At 38.7% G+C, this 20,191-nt stretch overlaps 1 protein-coding gene across 3 annotated transcripts in view; it reads right to left on the minus strand.

Annotated features, from left to right (window-relative positions):
• Positions 1-6,522: 6,522 nt before the first annotated feature.
• The window catches only part of ZNF654 (zinc finger protein 654), a 30,081-nt gene continuing 16,412 nt past the window's right edge, over positions 6,523-20,191 (minus strand). For 2 of the 3 annotated variants that reach the window (XM_060234519.1, XM_060234518.1), the window contains exons 6-9: positions 19,000-19,139; positions 16,246-16,387; positions 10,768-13,081; positions 6,523-6,957 (exon numbers count right to left, since the gene is read on the minus strand). In XM_060234519.1, coding sequence (XP_060090502.1) covers positions 6,950-6,957; positions 10,768-13,081; positions 16,246-16,387; positions 19,000-19,139 — 2,604 coding nt within the window. In that variant the 3' untranslated portion in view covers positions 6,523-6,949. Of the gene's footprint in view, positions 6,958-10,755; positions 13,082-16,245; positions 16,388-18,999; positions 19,140-20,191 lie in introns of all 3 variants that reach the window. The other variant, XM_060234517.1, reaches the window with a different exon arrangement.

Consider the following 20,191-nt stretch of genomic DNA (forward strand, 5'->3'; position numbering starts at 1 on the left):
TACACAGAGCCACTTGTCAGTTTCAAACTAAGTTATTTAGTGAACTCAATTCTAGGTAAGATAGATGACAGGAATACTGCATACTGTTTCTTGCATACTGGACACTACCATGGAAGCACCCATTCATCATAACCAATGTTCCCCCTAACCTACAGTGTTTTGTGAGCTACTGGCATTAAAGTTGTGAGCTACTGCATGAATTAGTGTGCTCTGGGGTCTTCCTTCCTGAGATAAGACAAATGTGTGAGCTGGAGGCTTAAAAATCTGTGAGCTAGCTCACGCTAACTCAGAGGGAACTCTGTTCATAACTGGTCCCAGATGCAGCCATGCAAGATTTGTCATTGATAAGGCCATCATAGAGGTAAGAAGCAACAGGGCACTCCCCCATTGTATAGATCCTTTCCAGATGAGAATCAACTCCTAGTGCAATATTGGAAAAGAAGCAGGCCAGAAAGAAGGAAGGGGCATACTAACCAGCTCTGCAAACATCTTTGCTGAGGACTGGCCTTTTCCTTTCCCTTCAAGGTACTTTTTAAAGTTTGGGTGCAGGCAGGTAGGCTTTTAGGGATGAACCAAAATGCTCTTAGCCCATTGCTTGCAGTCTCAGTCTTCAGGTAAGCCAGCCAAGATGTAACTACTTTATTTAAATCAACCAGTAAACAATAGTGTTTTCTTGTAAACAACTTTGGATCCCTTTACAGTGACATTGGAGCATCTTTTTAAAATTGAGTTTTGTACTTAATGCCACGTGACTATTTTTTATTCTAGTTACTGTGAGCCAGTTAGGGAGCAAATTTTAGCTGAAAAGTCCCATTCAGTATACAGTTTTGCGTGAAGGCTATACAAAAGAGAAGAGACCAGCAGCCATCATAGCATATTTCCCTGACTGGGTTAAAAATGGTGTACAAAAAAAGATAAAAGTTATGTTTCCTAGGCAGATGCCCAGACATCATAAAATCATATTTTAATAACACAATATTTTATTGAACAATTCTATTTACAATACAAAAGTTTAAAATGAAATACTACTGTTGATTTATTGCAGTTTGATGGCTCAGTTTTAATTTGTACTCATATAAAATGCAAAATAAAATAATTTAACATTCAACAAGGAAGCACAAATTTCCTTTCTTGCTGAACCTATAACGTTTACAAATTAAACTTAAAGAGTCCCAAAATGCACACATTGCATTTAATAAAAGTGTTATACAGTACAAAATAAATTAAAAAAACACCACCCCTTTAAGTGTCTCATCCTACCCCTTCTTGTTAAACAAAGGAGAACTGCTGAACCTTCTTGTTAAACATGATCCAAACTATACAGTTGCTAGATGTTTAGTGAATATGGCTGAAAAAACCAAAGTACCAGTGACCTTCTCCACAGATAAATTTTACACTTGTTCAGTAAATCTGGTTGTAGAAGCATGTTATGTAAGGAGCCACTCTTGATTACATTTTCTCATGACCTTTACTGTGAACCCGATTAAAGTAGTAACGGAAGTTTGTGAATATCCTTTTCAAACGAGATGTCAAATCCTACAGATTTGGAAAACTGTATTAAAATTACGGCTAGTGCAGTACACATTTGAGGCACAAAGGGTCATCCTAAAAACCAGAAAGCTTTGATCAACAGGAACAGAGCTGGGGAGGCAGGCTGAATACTTTTCTGTCATTTTTCTATATCACACATTCAAATATTGTCCACCACTTAATATTAATCTCCCCATCTGGAGCTATCAGAAACTGTTCAATCTGACCTCATGTTGCCATCAGAAATTTCCTGCTTGAAGAAACAGAGCAACACTATGGTAAGTGCACTTCCTCTTGTTTCTAGCTTTTAATGTTCAAGACAAGTTGCAGAGAAAGCCATGTGCTCAGCAGCAACACAGTGGCTTTGTGCACCACTTTCTGATGGGGGGGGCAGCAAGAAGAGACCAGCAGCTGCCTTAGCATATTTCCCTGACTGGGCTAATAAAACACTGCATAATAGCAGCTGCTGAGTTGCATGCTCTCTCGGCCAGAGGGGGAAGCAGTTAGACAAACACCACTGTGATATAGCATGAACAGATTGAAAAGATTGCAGGGAAGCCCTCCTTAAACCTTTAAATGATCTTTTAACTAAACTTAAAAAATTGTCAGTCTACTGTACCCATGTAGTTTTAACCAAATATAAATATTTATGTGAATGGTAAATGTTTTGTTGGGGTGGGGTTCAGATCTGTTATGGGTGTCAAGTGATTTATATGAATATGGAAACAGTGGTTACTCCTGATCTAATGAAGTCCCTAACCTCGACCATTAGGAGAAACCTTCCTGATGTATCCCAAGTGGTCTCAGCTGCTCCTGCTTCAAAGCTTGTTCTACCATAAGGTCTGGCGTATCTGCTGACTCAGAAGTTAGGAGGGACTAATCATAGGTGATGGCTGAAAATCAACGTTTTTTATTTCAGTCCCTGCAGAAAGAGCAGCAGCCAGCCAAAAACAGACTCCTATTGTGGGCAAACTCAGCAAGTGTTCTTGTGATGTGGATCTCTGCATTGACCAGGGGAGTAAGGGACAGCCTATTTGCCCTAATATTTGGCTTCTTAGCTTATTTAGTTTCTGGCTACTTTAGCGATTTAAAACTTAAAAAATAAACCTTAAATCATAGGACTGAGAATGCCTGAAAACCATTTTCAGATGTTACTGTGACACAAGCCTTTTGACCTGAGTGCCAGCAAAGCAATCGTATCATCTCTGCAAAGAAAATGTCATCTGTTTTAAAATAACTACCTGTGTTCCCAGTAACCTAACCCACCATAAGCACTTGTGTGCTAATTACCACGTCAGAGATTAAAGTATAAGAGGTGTTCCTACATATAGCTTAATATCAAATTAATTTTAGGTGTTTTATCTTTAAAATGGAAAGTTCTTCAATACAAAAGGCCAATCAAACCAAACCGGAAATAGTGAGCATTTTACAGAAGTGTAATTTGTTCAACTTTTTCAGTTTTACATTACATTACCAGCTGCTATTTTACAAACAACTATATAAACTTGCTTTGGGAAATTATTTGAACTTCAGTGGAATTTACTCCTAAGAAAGGGTTTATAATTCCAGCCCAGGTTAATCATAAATTTGAAGCCCAACAGGTGGCATGTGACAGGAATCAGAAGACAGACAATTTCAGGCTGAACAAGTGGCAAAAGTATTGTGATATGCAATCAGAAACCCAACCCCCAAATTTAGACTTGGTGTAAAAAAAAAAGTGTGAACACAACAGTGGCAGTCTTCACACTGAAACAAATGCACGAGACAGTCTATTTTAAAGCAACTTGCTTATATAGCGCTTAAGTAAAAGAATCCCAATAATATTTTATACTCTGCAGGTACTTCTAAATCCAATTCCACTGAAGCAGTCTTTCAGGTTTTTACACAGACCTAATATCTTCCACTTAGTGTAATTAGAACAGTAAAACAAATCTTCAAGAAATGACAGAAATATAACTATATGGGAGACACGGACGGTATGAATGTTATTTAAAATTCGCTAATAAAAATTCTGATAGAAACCCAATGGAAACAACTATGCCAACCTTTATGAGAACTTGCATTATTAACCCTCATGACTGGGAAGAACAGTTTACTGAGCTAGTATTAAGATAGATTTCAATAGAGCCACAATTATTTCAATTAACCATAAAATATGATACTTTGTTAACTTTTGCTTTTACTGGAGAAGTTCAGCTTTACAGGAGTTCTGTATCTGTAATGCAAACAATTTAAAAATGGTGCCATTGTTTGCTGGTGTTGTGCACATTTTCTATGACAAACAAAATAGATTATGCAAATAGGCTTAACTTGCATAATTGATATTCAAAAATGCAGCTTTTATAAAGAATTTGGTTTACTTGGGAGCTTAATTCTGATTTTAGCACAGAATACATACAATCCTGGTAACTGTGTAGGGGAGTTAAAACTGTCTTTGGTGCCCCAGGCATCAATCTCTAGAGGCAGTTAAGAAATCTGAATCTGTGATCATCTATTCCTTTCCCATTAGCTGAATCAGTGATGGACTTTTTAAAAACAATGTAAAATTCTAGTTTGCTTGTTCCTTATTAATGAGAGTAGTTTTATAATTTGATTTTAAAAGAATGAGAACAGAACAACATTTAAGTTCAAAATTATATGAACAGCTCACATAACAAAATCATTCCATGTTTTGCAAATGTAAGCTATTTCTAACAGAAGTTTTACATGTATGCATCATGAAAGTGAATATTTAAATGATCATATATCCATTGGTGGGAAACATTATGACCCCCTAAAATTACTGACACACTTGTTTTATATTCTTAGTACTAAAGATTCCCTCTCAGTGAATGCACCCAAACTTTGATCCAGTTGCACCTTCAGAACCTGAAAAGTGTCAGTATAGATATAACACAAAATCATGGCTTAATAAAACTAAATACAATTAACTGATTGAACCCAAACTGCCACACTATGGTTAGTTAGGGCACCTTTAAGAACCAAAGCTAGACTCTAAACTGATTAGTTAATCTTGACTGTTTTTGTGTTACATGAAGATGTACCATCTTAAGTTAATCTTGGTTTATTTCCCAATGATGCTCCACACTCACTCCACCTATGAAGTTATTAGGCAAGAACAGCTCCAAAATGAAACTGTTTCAGCTGGAGCTCCAAGCCTCTCTCCGACTTCAGCTCTAAAAGTGCGCCTGGCAAGACTCCTCTATCTACCTCTATTCTCTTAAAGAACCAGAAATGTGTCAAATACCTTCCATTAGCCCCTAAAAGGGGGTGGGGCAATGGAGCTTTAGTTAACTGCCTGAGTGCCATCTGTGAAATAGTTCACATAAACACCCTATTCACATTACAATGGCATGAACTTTTTTTGAATAGGGAGGTCTGGATGGAAATGAAAATTCCCTATCTAGTGTTTCCCATAGCAGTTAACCACCACACTCTTTCACATCCAACCTAAACTGGCATTCATGGCTGTTACTGCTTTGTACTTGGTTTCTCTGTAAAATGCATTTATCAATGCACTTGTGTTTACTGTGCAAATGAAAGCAGGTGTGCTAACTTTTCATGGGGTTGGGAATCTTAGCAGTGAACACCCTAGATATGTGGCAAGCAGGCAGTGTTCAAGTAAGACAAAGTGGGGGGACAATCTGCTTCGTGTATCTTGTATATTTTGGAGCAGAAACAGGATTCTGAGTGGGGAGCCGAGTTTGTATGTAGGGGGCTGCAGTGAAATCCAGCAGGAGGATATTATTTTCTTGGACTTTTGAAAAGAAAGGGTTAACTTGAAAAAAGCCTTGCACCTTCCCTGACTAGCTGCCAAGAAATGGGAGAGGGACTTCACTTAGTAAACTAATGCCTTTCTGAGAATGGCAAATCTTCTGGGAGCAAGTTTCCCCGCCTTTGTGTTGATAGTGGCTAATGATAAGCAAGCTGGTGATGCAGAGACACTTTTCCACCAGTGGGGTGTTGCAACGGAGAATTGTTACCAGACAGGTCTCTGGTGAGGAGTCAGCAGAAATAGCAACAGCACTTAAACCAGATTTGCAAAATCAATATTTAAATACTGTAAATAATTTTACCAGGATTTGATTATTTTAAAAGGATTCATCCTGCAGACAAACCACTGTTAAAATAAACCATGACACATTAGTTCTAATCTGACCCAAGGAGAATAAAAAGGGTGTATGATAAGAAAAAGAATTCTCAATAGAATGGCAATGAAAATTTTATAAATCGGTTTCTTCACAAGGAAAGACTGACTTCAGTTTTGGGGGAAATATTCTACCTTTACAATTTACTATATCAGGATAGGGGAGTTAAAGCTTCACCTCTCAAGGCACAGTGCTAATCATTCTTACAACCATTCAGTTAGCTAAATTATTTAGAATTCATTTTATCATTAAACTTTATGAACTAGTATATAAGAATCCATCGGGGGGGAAGCCAGTATTTCATATTGAAAATTCAGTGCTTGTCTTTTTTATATTGATACAATATAGGTATGTAGTTCTGCCAGTTACTTACCTCCCTAGCATCTGACAATTTACTTTGTGCCTTATGGAATCCTCTTCTATTGTAACTCACGTTATAGAGGAAACCAACCTTTAAAGGTATCAGCCATATCTATTTCACAATAATCATTATGCAACATTTAGTGGTACATCCCAGCTCAAATTAGCTTGCTTCACATCACGGGTGCTATCAATCCTTAACCTACATTTGTTATTCCCCATGTAGTACTTATATGGATTTGATAGATCTCACTGCAGTTGCGTTCTTCCTATATGTTTCAGTCAGATATTAGAGAAAGGTATTTTGGTGTAACTGAGTATAGTTTTAGTAGTTATGTTTGGATTAGATATACTTCTGTTCTTATTGCATGTCTCGACATTTATACCAGTATCTTAGTCACTTCGGCTCTTTAGTTACATTCAGTTGTTTGGAATCCAAACATCAAGGTAGTCCGTGTTAAGAATAATCACTCTCTACAAACAGTTCAACTTTTAACTGACCAATTTTTATGCACACAGCGACATTTAATGTGATGACTCAATAATGTAGACAGGCTTCCTTTGAACATGCACAACCAGAAAGCAGCATGTACTCCTCAGGACATCACCACTATGCATGATAACCATATGGTACATGCTGCTGCACCATGATGTTCATATGGTACCTTGTGGCTTCCGGATAACTGGTACTTTGGGGCTTTATAACAGTTTTTCTGTACTCAAATTCTGCACAGATCCTATTACAATTTAGTTCTGACTCAAATGTGCTTTGACTGAGCAAGGTCATGATTTTTGTTAATGACTTCAGATGTTTTAATTAAGGCCAAGAAGGAAAAAGCAAACTGATGCAAAATATTGTAGTGTTCCATCACAGCACTCCTCAAACTGAGAAGACTTCTCACAAAATTTGATCAGGCACCTGTAAAAACAAATAATGTTAGTCATTATTAGACCAATTCTACTCTTAAACTTCAATTCTACTCTTATATCTAAAACTAGGAATATGGGCCATTGCGGAGAAAAATACAACTGGCTCTAGAAAGAGGTTCTGGGTGAGTAACCCCCCCCCATGTCTTCCCATCCACCCATGGCAGCCATTTTCTGTAGGGGAACTGATCTGACTTCATCTTTCCATCTCCTCTTCCCTCCCTGCAGCCACTATCTAGGAAAAGTACAGCCTTTCTCCACAGTGCACATGTGTGGGAGAGCAAAGCAGATTACATCATTCTCCTGTCCCCCTTTTGATCTGCACAACCATGTAAGGTAAGTTAGGCTGAAAGTCTGACTGGTGTGAAATCACCCAGCTTCCACAGCAAGAACCTGGGTCCGGCAAACCCTGCTTTACAGCCTTAACCCCTATGCCACACTAGCTATCATATGGGAGCTGCTGCTGAACAGTAACAAGCAGCCAGGCCTAGGGTAGCCAACCTCCAGGTGGAGCCTGAAGACCTCATAGTATCACAACTGAACTCCAGACAACAGATCTGTCCCCCCCCCTGGAGAAAATAACTGCTTTGGAGGGTGAACTCTATGGCATTATATTCAGCTGAGGCCTCTCCCCTCCCCAAACCTTGCCCTCTCAAACACTACCACAAAAGCCCTCAGCCAATCAAGGGAAGGCTTTCTATGGATCTTCCCCATCTCCTCCCTCTCTCAGCCAATAGAGGGAAGGCTTTTTTTCTCTCCTCTGTGAAACAGTGACAGGCAGCTCAGCCAATGGGAGTGTATCTGATTCGTGACCAGTCTGCTAAGGGAATTATTATATAGGAGATATGTGGTCTGAAAAAACTATTCAGTGGTTGCCCAACTGCCGTATTTCAAGGCCAATAGCTTATCTGTAATTGTTTATTTCTTAAACACAATTGAAGTAGGCCTAAATGGCATATCAAGTGACATACCATATAGCTCAAAGACAGCCAAATAATAAAACTGAAATATATTTATCCCGACTGACAATGTTTATTCAAATACAGTCTACCATAATTTCAGAAATACACAGATGCAAGTTTGCAATGTTTCAGAGGTGTGTAAGAATTATTGCTAGTTCTTCACAGCCTCTTTAATTCTTCTTATATGTGATTAGGATACAATGCACCACTTGTGAGATTTAGCAATTTCATGTTCTCTTGGTGAAGCGTGAAGAAAATAACCTGTCTAGACTGGACTTTGTCATAAGGCCAACTAAATGGAACTCTAAAGCTGGGAATCAGCCTCCACACACCTATGTTCTTGGTGTACAGAAAATGATACATACATCTCTTCCTCCCTGAGCCTGTTTTCTGGCTACAGAAAATGGCAAAACAGAGGAAAGGTATCTTGAATCAGAATGGGCATGAACCATAATCCGTAATAAACCTCCCAGGTGGCTTTGGGAGGTTTGTGTGAGCAGAAACGCTGGCACAGCAGTGGAGCTTGGAGAAGGCATTTAAAGAGACCACAGTCCTCCAAGCCACAGTGAAAAGCCATTTAAAGGGAACCCTTTAAATGGCTTTTGCAAGCCATGCTGCACCATGAACCACAAACCAGTTTGTTAAATGGAAAGGTTAGTGGAGGTTCATAAGTTTGTGAGACCCAATGAACCATAAACCCTTCACAAACCTCCATTTTTTTCAGTCCGTGCTCATCCCTAATCCTGAATATCATTAAAAGTTCAAAACAGTTGAAACTTCTGTAGGTTATAAAGCATTCTGAACTGAAGTAGTTCAAGTACTAAAGGAGTTTTTCTTTTCCTTTATTAGCTTCCATGAAAGTGCTAAAGGAAACTAATGCTGGTCCTATAAACCTGATGTAATTTATTACCAGTCATCTGCCTGCCAGGAAAAGACTACCACACAACACACCAGCTGGCAGTTCAAACAGCACTTAGGTCCAGCCACAGAGCACATTACTTCAGTCCAGAGCTTTTTTTGTAGAAAATAAGGATCAAAATAAGGAACTTATTTGCATATTAGGTCACACCCCGTGACATCACCGCCATTTCACACAGGGCTTTTTGTAGAAAATGCCCAACAAGAACTTATTTGCATATTAGGCTGCACACCCCTGATGCCAAGCCAGCCAGAACCGCATTCCTACTCAAAAAAAGCCCTGCTTCAGTCTCAAAATTAAAGCACTGAGACCAAATCTGAAAAAGTTGCAATCTTTTCAAAAGATGAAATCAACAGTCCTAGCAGCAGCATATACCTGAATATAAAAGTGTAGTACTGGATTTTAAAAATATCTTAAGTTCACAAGCTTGAAGTACCAAAGTGTCTGTAGTCAATAACCATATGAAATTACTTCCCTCTACCTCATGCCTGCCACCCAGAACCACTTTAGTTTTAGCAGTAGTTTCAATCAGCTTAGACATTTACTATACTGATCACAATTATGAAACAGGCACAGAAATAATTGAGACACAACATCAAAAAAGAAAACTCCAGACCTTCACTCCATTTTTCTCAATAGCCTTTACATACATATTGAGCAGAGGAACCATGAAGACATCTTGTGCGATTTTATATATATGGTCTTAAACTTCTAATGATCAATAACAACCACCCTACCATTTCAACCATCAGAATGTTACTAGTAAGGGATCTGTAAGATTGTTGGGGGGGGGGGATCTTATTCCCCCGCCCCCTATTTCCTATGTGCCTTCTCTGAAAGCCCCATAACCCTTTCTCCTGCTTCCTACTTACCATTCACCATCCAGCCTACCTTTATCTGCCTTTGTCTTCAGATCTGCCTCCTGCCCTTCACTAACAGTCTTTCCCAAGGAAAACTGTTGCACAGCATCGTCTGCCAATCTGAGCCAGGCCCAGGGTGTGCAGAGCCAGCCACTGGGCTAGGCCAGGTGTGCAGAAGCTAGAACAGGGGAGGTTTATTTCCCTGTGTCTCCCTTTCCAGACTATTGACTCGTTCCCTTTTCCTAGTAGTCTACATATCCACACATTTTGCTGCTTTTTTTCTCCTCAGTTCCCACCTACAAACCAACCTACCTTTTTATCTGCACATCTTCACCTATATGTATTTACATCATTTATACTTGTTTCTCTACAATAAGGATCAAAATCACCTCAAATCATTCTGCTATTCTCCATTTTATCCTCACAAACCGCCTGAGTTTGCAAATGTATAACTAGCCCATGGTAACCCAGTGAGCTTTCACAGTAGAGTGGTGATTTGATCCTGGGCCTCCCAGATGCTAGTCTGAAACTCTAACAACTGTACTACACTGGCTTTCATAATGTGGCTACTGTTGAAAAGCAGCAAGCAGTCAGGCCTGGATGAGTCATGTAAGCTGGCTGATATCTAATTGGCAGATGGTTGCTGCTGATAGAACAGACTTTAATACTTGCAACACCGTTATAGTTGCCTAGTAATGCCACAGAAGCCATTCATTTCTTAAATTTACAGGCATCACTACTATTATTGTGAGTTTTAACCTCTACAAAGGTGGGGGGGGTTAGATTTCAGGTATTTCTGCAAACCTGGGGCTCTTCTCAGGTGTATAGAAGGTCTATCTTGTCTTTTCAAGGCTTGACTCTCCAACTGTTTCCACAAATGGGACCATGTTGAAAACCAAATACACTACTGACTGCATTTCTTATCCTTTAAACATTTTTTTTCCTTTTTACCATCACATGCTGAACTTTTAAGAAAACCTTTGTCAAAAATGAGTATTTTAGGGTCTTTTTTTCAATGGCTAGAACTATGCACAAGACAGCAGCAGCACTGTAAGACTTACTTTCATCATCTGAATCGAATCCAAAGAGTGTCTGACATTTCTTTTGTGCAAGGTGAAGCTGAAGTGCTTCTGAGTTACAGTAGGTGGTCAGGCATTTGCTGCATCGTAACCTCTCTGACTCGCTACAAGTTTTATCTTGCTCTAAATGAGCATCTACTTTGTATGTCAAAGTTTTTCTACGTTTTGGCATGCTAATGTACCGTTCATCAAGGTAACTTGGAGGCAATGGTCTAACGTAAGGTTTTGTTAAAATTAAGCCATATGAAGTGTTTTCCGTTATCTGGTTTGGTTTGGAAGGTGACTGAGAGACTGTTACAATACTGTTTGGTAGAGTATCATTGCAGTTGTGTAAAACTGGAAGAATGGAACCATTTTCTGTCCTTGTGTTGTCAATCACTTTTTCCAAAGCACTATCTGAAGGAGCCTGTTCCACTTCATTATGCCCATTGACTAACTGGTTACTAACTTTACAGTTCTCAGAATTTGGCTCAATTGCAGGTATCTTTTGGTCTATCAAGTTCACAACTGTAGCAGTATCATCACATGCATTTTCATTCCCATTCTGTGTTAGACTGTTTATTTTTTTCTCGCTCTGGATATAGGTCTTTGGTTCTGTAGAATCTTTCCTTGCTTTCCAAGTTGGAATTGGCAAGTCTACTACAACCTCTTTTTCATTACTGCTCTTTGTTTTTTCTCGCACGCTGCTTTGGGATTCCAAAACAATATCTGAAGAATTATTTTCATTGACCTCTTCAGACTGATCCGTTTTGTTTGGATAATGTTGCGCTTCATGCTCAAACAGCAATGAAAGGTCCTCAAAAAGCTCACAGCATTCTGCAAAACTACACTGAGCTTTAAACTCACTGTGGCTTTTTGTATGCTCTGCAAGCTCAGTGGACAGCTTAAATCTTTGATTACAATTAAAATGCAAACAAAAATGTACATTTGGATATACATGTTGTTTTAAATGATCAATAAAATGCTGGCAATCTAAAAATTTTCTCTGACAAAAGCGACATTTTCCTTTATTTGACTTCATTATATGCTCTTGCACTTTCAGATCAGTGGGATGAGCCTTCCGTGCGTGCTTATTCAGACACCTAATCTTTTTAAAGACTCTAATGCAGCCATTTGCAGGACACTTGAAGTTGCCTGCTTGGTCCATAATGTTCAGGTCATTTTGAGGGCATACTACACCATTTATTCTATGAAGTATGGTGAACTCTTTAGTCAAGCTGCCATCATTTTCTGGCAATCCTTCAGTAGTTTCTGGCTCAGGAGTGTTATTTGAACAGCTATCACAACTACCATTTTCAATAATGGTACCCTGGTTGCTAACATGATTTTCAGTTACAGCCAATGGAAGTTCAGCATCCTGTGTCTCCTGATCAGTACTTGGAACAATAACCTCCATTTTGCTTTCTTTAGAATTCTCCAAGTTCCCATTTTCAAGAGGAACATCTGCACCAGAGCAGTTTACTTCATTTACATCAGAGGATTTTTGATCATGACATGGGAAAGCCAGCTGATGTCTTGTCATCTTCTTGATGTGATTCTTTAAGTGCTTAAGCATTACTCCTTTTTGCCTGAATTTTCTGCGGCACATCACACATGAAAAACTGCCTTTTTTCTGGTGAGCCTGTGCATGCCTCACAATATGACCTCCAAGAAATTCCCTGTTGCATAACACACAGAGGTGCCTAGGTACATTGTGATCAATTTTAGGTGATCCAAGAGCTATGTGGTTCTTTCTGGAATTGACATGACATATTGACTGTGCTCCAGAAAGGACATCATGGCCTACTTCTCCATTGCTTACATCTGCTGGACAAGAATGATCACTACGCAACGCTCGACGTGGCAGCTTCTGTGTACTAGCAGAAGAATGTTTCAGTGTACTAGCAGAAGAATGTTTCAGTGTACTTTCATTTAAGTCAACTGATGCTTTGTCCCTTAGCAATGCTAAACAGTTTTGCTTGATCATCAAGAAATTCCAGAACTCTGGATCAAAAAACAAACCCTTTTTCAAAATTGGAAGCAACTCAAAACGCACACGATTCTGAACAGAACTGATTTGTTCATTGTATTCTTCATCTGCATGTTTATATAGGTGTTCAACAGTGTAATAGGACTCCAAGGTACGCTCAATAAAAAAGATGGAAAGAGCACATATCCTGACAATCTCCAAGTCATTTGGCAAAAAATAAGCAATTGTTTTATATATCAAACATTTCACTTTTGGGTCATCACGGAGATCCAGTTGAAGAGCACTTCCACATATTTCAACACAAATCTGCAAACCATCCTTGCCAACCTGTAGGAAAGAATAAAAATCCATTATTATAAAAGTTGCCTTATATTTACAGCATGCGTGTATTTCATTCTAAAAAAAGAAAAGAAAAGTAAAACTAGACAGAATTTTAAATTGCAGTATTTTAAATTGAAGTATTTAAGAGGGCTAGTACTTTCTCAGTCCTGGACCTGGTGGAACTCTCTGCCGGAAGACACTAGGGCCCTGCGGGATCTTTTACAATTCCACAGGGCCTGTAAAACAGATGTTCTGCCAGGTTTTTGCTTGAGGACAGTGGTGGTTGCCAGGCTGCCACACTCCGACTTAAGGGGGGGGGGACTGCTCCCAATGTCTAAAAAGCAGAATTACAGCACATTATAAAGAATGTCCACTGGGCTGTGGTTGCAATTGCTTTTAATTCATCGATTTTATTGATTTTATGTGTATTTTTGTTGTGCATCGCCTAGAGCCTGGCATTGGCGGGGATGAGGTGATTCATAAATTTAATAAATGATAATGATTTTCCAACTGGTAGATGAATATATTGAATGGTACAGGCTTCAACTTTTTCTCTAAAAAATCTGGGATCTTTGGCATAACCCATTTACCTCTAACAGACAATGATTTGGATCTAAAGTGCCACCAGAAGAGCTTCATTAATAGACATTTCCTGCCCTCTCTTCCCATTGTACCCACTGAGTATCCTGAAATGCTACTCTTCATAAACAAAGGATCTACAGAGGCCTATGCAGAGGGAGAAGGGAAATCAGCAACAGCCCCCCTTTACACTGATGGAAAACAACCTTTGGATTAAGCTCTACATTCCTCACCGACAGTGAACTAAAAAGCATGTGAAAATATGTTTCTCCTTTACATTTCCATAGTGACACACCATCAGGGGGGCTTGTTGTCCACTGTGATGGGATGCACAAGCTAGAGATACAATGATGAATCTTATCGAAGGGGTGCCTTTCTTACAATTCATATAATCTAATAAGCTTTCTTTAAAGCAAATGTTTATGGCAATGTGATCACGTACTAATACAGAAAGATTTTTAAAATATGCAATTATCACCTTGGAAAACACACACAACACAGAAAACTTAGCCACTGAACTTTCTGGATTCAGTATATGCACCTAGACTTCAAAGATGGTTTTTAAGCACACTTATGAACCTTATAGTCCTATGCAGATATCACATTTAACTGGCCCTCCTGGCGTTGTTTGTTCATATATTTCAATTGAATTATTTTATCATTTTACATGTATTTTTATTTTCTCAAATGTTTAATTTTTTTTTTAAGTTTGCTGCCTTGTGGACCCGACTGAGTGGAAGGGTGGCATAAAAATGTTTTTACTTCATTAAGGTCAAGAAAAACATCTAAAGCTAATAAACCAGCATATAAAAACTATCATTTTGAGTGGGCGTGCAAGCTAGTTTGCATTAATTATGATTAAAACTCATTCCCATGCCAGACAATCAATGCTTAAGGAAACTTCCTCTGTCTCTTCAGCCTGTGCCTGCAAGAAGGTGTTACCAGTGTCTCTTTATGCACATGCTCTGGTAGCGGAGCTTAATTCAGCAAGCAATAACATAGGTTTACTTTACACTAGTGGTGGGCACTAACAGGAAAAATGAAGGTTTGTTGTTCAGGGGTTTTCATTATTATTATTACTTTACATTTATATTCCACACTCTCGGACTAAGGGCGACTAACAAACAATTATATAAAACTATTGAAAACCAATAAAATACATTTAAAACATTTTGTGGCGCTATACACTTGATATGGCGGGATCTTTTTTTCTGTTAATGATCCCACGATATTCGTAGCTCCTCAGTAGTGAGAGGTGGTGGTTCTTTTCTGGATTCAGATGTTGAAGGCCTGTCAAAACAGTTCTATCTTACAGACTCTGCGGAATTGTGAAAGATGAACCCCGACCCATGAATTTCCATAAACTGGTCCATTACATGAACCGGTTTGTGGTTTGGGTGACCTGCCTCGACTGAGCTCTGAGAGTGAGTTCTGAAGACATTTATAGGACTCCAGAGCCCACTTACAGGACATGCCCCCCTGTAAGTGGGCTCCAAAGGCCGATGAATACCTTCAGAGTATGCTCTTGGAGCTCAGTCAGGCCAGCCTGATCCAGAGGTGGGCTCTGAAGACATTTAAATGCCTTTGGAGCTCATTTCTGGTCAGACAGCCTGACCTGGAAATAAGTTCAGAAGGTACTTAAATACCTTTGAAACTCACATGAACTTCACAGAGGTTCATGGGCAAATCATGGTGGGGGAGACTTCTCCCAAACCCTTGGTTTGCGAACTATGAACCGGCCTTATTCATCACTAATTTTGGTTTGTGCCCATTCCAGGATTAGGATAAGAAAACAATGGTTATTGCAAGCCACAGCTAACATCACAACTGTACCACCCCTATGTAAAATTTGCATAACTAGAACTGATTTGAATAGATAAACTATAATCAAGGCAGTCAAACATGCAGCCTGGGGGCTGAATCAGGCCCTCGGAGAGCTCGTATCAGGCCCCCGAGCAACTGACTGTTGTCTGCTTCCTATTCCCTCTATCTTGCTTCCTTCTGCATCACAGCTTGCTTTGCTAGGCTTGTTCAATCATACAGGAGCTATAGAGCAGAGCCTCTTATTTTCTCCATTGGCTGAGGCTCCTCCCTTGCAGAGGAAGGGGGGAGGAATAGCTTGCTCTGCCCAGCTTGCTCAATCGCACAGCAGAGCTACTGAGCCAAGCCTCTCTTCCTTCTATTGGCTGAGGCTCCTCTCTCTCCTGGTCCCTGGGGAAGGAAGGAAAGAGCCAGAACTTCCTTTGCCCAGTTCTCTGGATCCCATGGGAGAGATCCAAAGAAAGCACCATTAAGACCAATGAATGTTAAACTTTTTTAAAAAAATCTTTGTGTTTGTGTCCTTCATAAAGTTTATCTCTCTGCTACACATGGCCCAACCCAACAAGGTCTCATTTGTGTGTGTGTGTATAATGCCCTTCATTTGTGGCCTTAATTTTATCCTATTTATCTTCTACAATCTAAGAAAATACACTGGTAGAGAATGATGCTTTAAACATGTATGTGTTCTCCTATTGCAATGATAATTTAACAAGTACTTGCAAACACTTCAAAGAACATGTCTAATATGTAAAAAACACACCATAACTTACTTCATCTTTAATAACTTTCATGAAAGGGAAAATAACCCTTATGTTTGTAGCTATTCTTAGAAGATGGTAGCACTGATCTACAAATGCTTGTTTTGATGGATTAGATTTAAGTTGTAGTTTGCTCCAAATAAAAATCAGCTCCCTATAAATAGACAGAATACAACCTTGTTAGCATGCTTTAGACACACTATCCTTTGAAATGCAATGAAATCGTACTTGAAAGTGCTAGTAATGCAACCAGAAATGCATGTTTGTTAATATATTTGTAACATACTGTAAAACTAAATCTGATTAATTCTCATCTGACTAACTCATTACACCAAAAGTTTGCACAGGCTCAAACCATTTTTAAGTCAGGTATTCCTAAGTATTCCACATGAATACACAGCAAATCCAGGTAGGAAAAATAATTCTGTATTATTTCTGAGTTGTGCTTCTATTACAGATATAAAACTTTCTGCATAAATTGCAAATAAACTTAACAGAAAGTATGTTTTCTTGACAGTGCCAAATGAAATGTTAGTAGTACATACACCCAACAAAATATGGTTACAGGTGAAAGGTACAGCTGGTCCCATTTCACCCACATTTTCTTTAAAAAAAACCCGCTTAATTTCATTCACCTATTGCATTGTATCCTACCACTACCACAGCAACATACTGGTACATGCAGACCTTCCCTTATTTCTTGTTCTCTCAAAAAGCTAATGCTGCAGGACCCACATGGACAAAAAGCACTGAGGGGTAGGTGACTGCAGTGAGGGGACAGTTTTGGATAAAACATCTGACTACTTTCTTCTGCCAGCAGTCTTAGAAATAAGGCTGTGTTTGCAGAAAGAGGGGTATTCACCCAGTTCTCCTCCTCAATGCAGTCAAGAATCATACAACATTTTGTCCATGTAGTTCCCCAATCATCCATTAGCTTCTTGTGGATCAAAAAAGGAATGTGGTGAATAACTACATCCATCAGCATAACCCATCAGTTATTTACACTTATCCCATTATCATACTGGAATGCATTTTAATTGATATTGTATTTGTTTTAATCATCATTGTTACCTACCCTGAGCCCTGCTGTGCAGGGGAGGGAGAGCTATAAATCAAATAAATAAATAAATTCTACCCCTGATGGCTCAGGGTTTGTAACATTTAGTAACAAAAAAAATGTCAAAATTGTTTAAGTGCACATATGTATTTTGATTAGTAGACGTTAACTGTACATTATAAGGTACTCCAGAAACTGCAATAAAAAAAGCATATCAGAAGCAACTAGGGTCTTTTCTGGAACCGATTTAAAATGTTTGATGGTCACCACCTGTTTGCTCCATGGGAACACTTTAAGGATAGATTTTCTGAAAGAAAACTAAAGTGAGGATACTAATTGCCTGAGAAAAAACAAATACCAAAATATTTCCCTCCATTTCGAGCACTAGTTTAACTGGAACTGAAGAGAGGTGCATTCTAGTAGTCTATCTGCAAGTCACTGGAGCAGAGTCCACTTCAACTGAGTGGGTAGAGATGATAATTTAGAAGCAAGGTGAAAGAGTGATTCAAATGGATATTCAAATGAAGAAGGTACTTCTCTCCCAGAGTCTTTTAATTTTGTCTTGTATTGAACTGGAGTAATGACTGTTTGTGACCAAGATTTGTTGTGCTTCTGCAGTTTTATTTTTTATTTTTGTTATTTATGTCATACCAGGTTGCCAGCGAGGGATGGGGGGGAACCCAGCCCTGTCCTTTTAATAAAAGTTTGATAAGTGGAAAGGGGCATACAACAACCTTTATTGGCATGATATTGAACATAACAGGGAACCAATCCATCCATCAAATGGCAGTTTGCAAGTACATTAAGTGCCTCCTAGATGCTAGACATAAAAAATCTGCAACAGTTTCAATTATCAATTGAGTCCAAGTTGAGACTCAGGCTTCGCTGTTTGCTCACTCAAACGGGTCAATGAGTATGGAGCACAGGTCAGAATAAAAAGTACAGTTTAAGAACACATGTTCTAAAGTTTCTGTCTCGGGACATGCACAAGTGCACAGTCTGTTAGTGTAGGATGTTTTATGGGAGTAATAACATCAAGCTCTGGATAACATAAACAATTAGCCTATGGAATACAGTCTTGTAACAAGAACAGTGAACAGTATCTTACACATATGACAATGAAGACACACAAACTACACGCTCTGGTATGGAAGACCAAAATAGATTTTTTTTTGTACACACACACGTATATCTTTCCCAAAGCATGTTAGTTTTATTATTCTATAAATTGTTCATTAAATCGCAGGTTTTAATATACTCAAACAGAAAGCATTATGCCAGAAAACATCTGACTGCTTGAAGAGATCTGGAGCCTTATATTAAACAGAACAATTCCAGTCCCAGTTTCTAGTATGAGGAGGATTATTGCTGCCAACTAAAAACTTTGAAGAGAAGAATTTTATAGAACCAGAGAAAATGAATGTTTTTTTATGTTTTTAAAGTATTCAGCAACTATACAATTTATTTCAATACCTGGTTTGGGCTAATACTTTATTTTGCAGTCAGTACCACTGCAGTAAGCCCTACACACTGGACTACTGTCAAAAGACAGCTGCACAGGAAAGAAAAATAATACACCCAAAGGATAGAAATCAGAAAGCATTATTTAACTACAGGCAGAAAAAAAATTACAATTCTACCAATTATTTGCAGGAATATAACTCTGCAATCTGCTCAAGAAGCTGTATCATAGGACAGAAGGCACTTACCAGATGCAATACATATCTCCTTTTTGGAGATGTGGAATAAGGAATGACTCACAAAGATACAAGGCTAAGGCAGTCTTCCCTTCTTTTGCAATGTTGCAGATGATTTCAACACCATCCATAGAGTCGGTTTTTAGCAAATGCTGTAAAAGCAAAATGAGATAAGCTTAAGTAACTGGGGCTGCAATATGAAGAACACCTTCCTGGAAATAAGTTCCACTGAATAAAACAGGATTTGTTCTTTAAGGAGAGGAAGAAAAAGATATATAAATGTGCAAATACATTTCCCTTAGAAATAGGGTCTGAATCCAAAATCCCCCTTGTGCAAGCAGAAAAGAACTTGGGTTCACACAAGAAGAGGGATTGCCTTCAATTCTCCCTTCCACAGTGTCTCCCCTTGATGTCCCTATCTGCTCTTCATGAGCAGTAAGAAAAGGGAGCTGAGAAAAAGCTGATGTGTAAGCAAAGTTCCCAACCTGGAATACCATTTTAAAATTTTATTAGCCCATCATGAATATCTTTTTCTGAAATAGTATGATAAAACACTTTAACATATAAAAAGAGGCAACTTCAATGCTAAACTGATGTCATTAGGAATACTTTTGTTAACCCCATCTTCAGGGAGGATGGGAAGTACTAATCAACGGTTTACAATGACCAGTTTTAAAGTGAAACAGTTTCCAAATTAAAAAATATATATTGGAACACTGTATGCAAATTGCTTGATAGTTTTGAAACAACCAAAGCACACTAAGGAGCCCAAACCTGACCCCCAGGGGTTTCAAGGGCTAGTGTGCACAAGAAATCAAATTCTGATAGGAATATATAAAGTTTATTAAATGCTTAAAGAATAAATTCTAAGCATCACAAACTGTTAAAGCCACACAACAGAGAAAAACAAGAAAGCTAATGTGTATTAGATCTCACAATCTTAAAGTCTCAAAATCAAAAACAGAGGCTTAAGCATTCTCTACATAGCCAAGCAAATCATAGTCCAAGCCTCAGTCCACCAGAATCACAAAGTCTGCATTATCTCTCTCTGGCTCCTAGCTAAATTATAGTCTTGAGTCATCTGGTGTCAAGTTATGGTTCAAATCCAATCAGAACATGTTCTCACTGGAACCCTCTAGAATATTACCCATCACTCCTGCTTCCCCTCTCCCATCCCATGGGCCACAGATTCCCAAGAAGAGCT

The sequence above is a fragment of the Heteronotia binoei genome, chromosome 3 (genome assembly GCF_032191835.1).
Source record: "Heteronotia binoei isolate CCM8104 ecotype False Entrance Well chromosome 3, APGP_CSIRO_Hbin_v1, whole genome shotgun sequence".
Classification (NCBI taxonomy): Eukaryota; Metazoa; Chordata; class Lepidosauria; order Squamata; family Gekkonidae; genus Heteronotia; species Heteronotia binoei.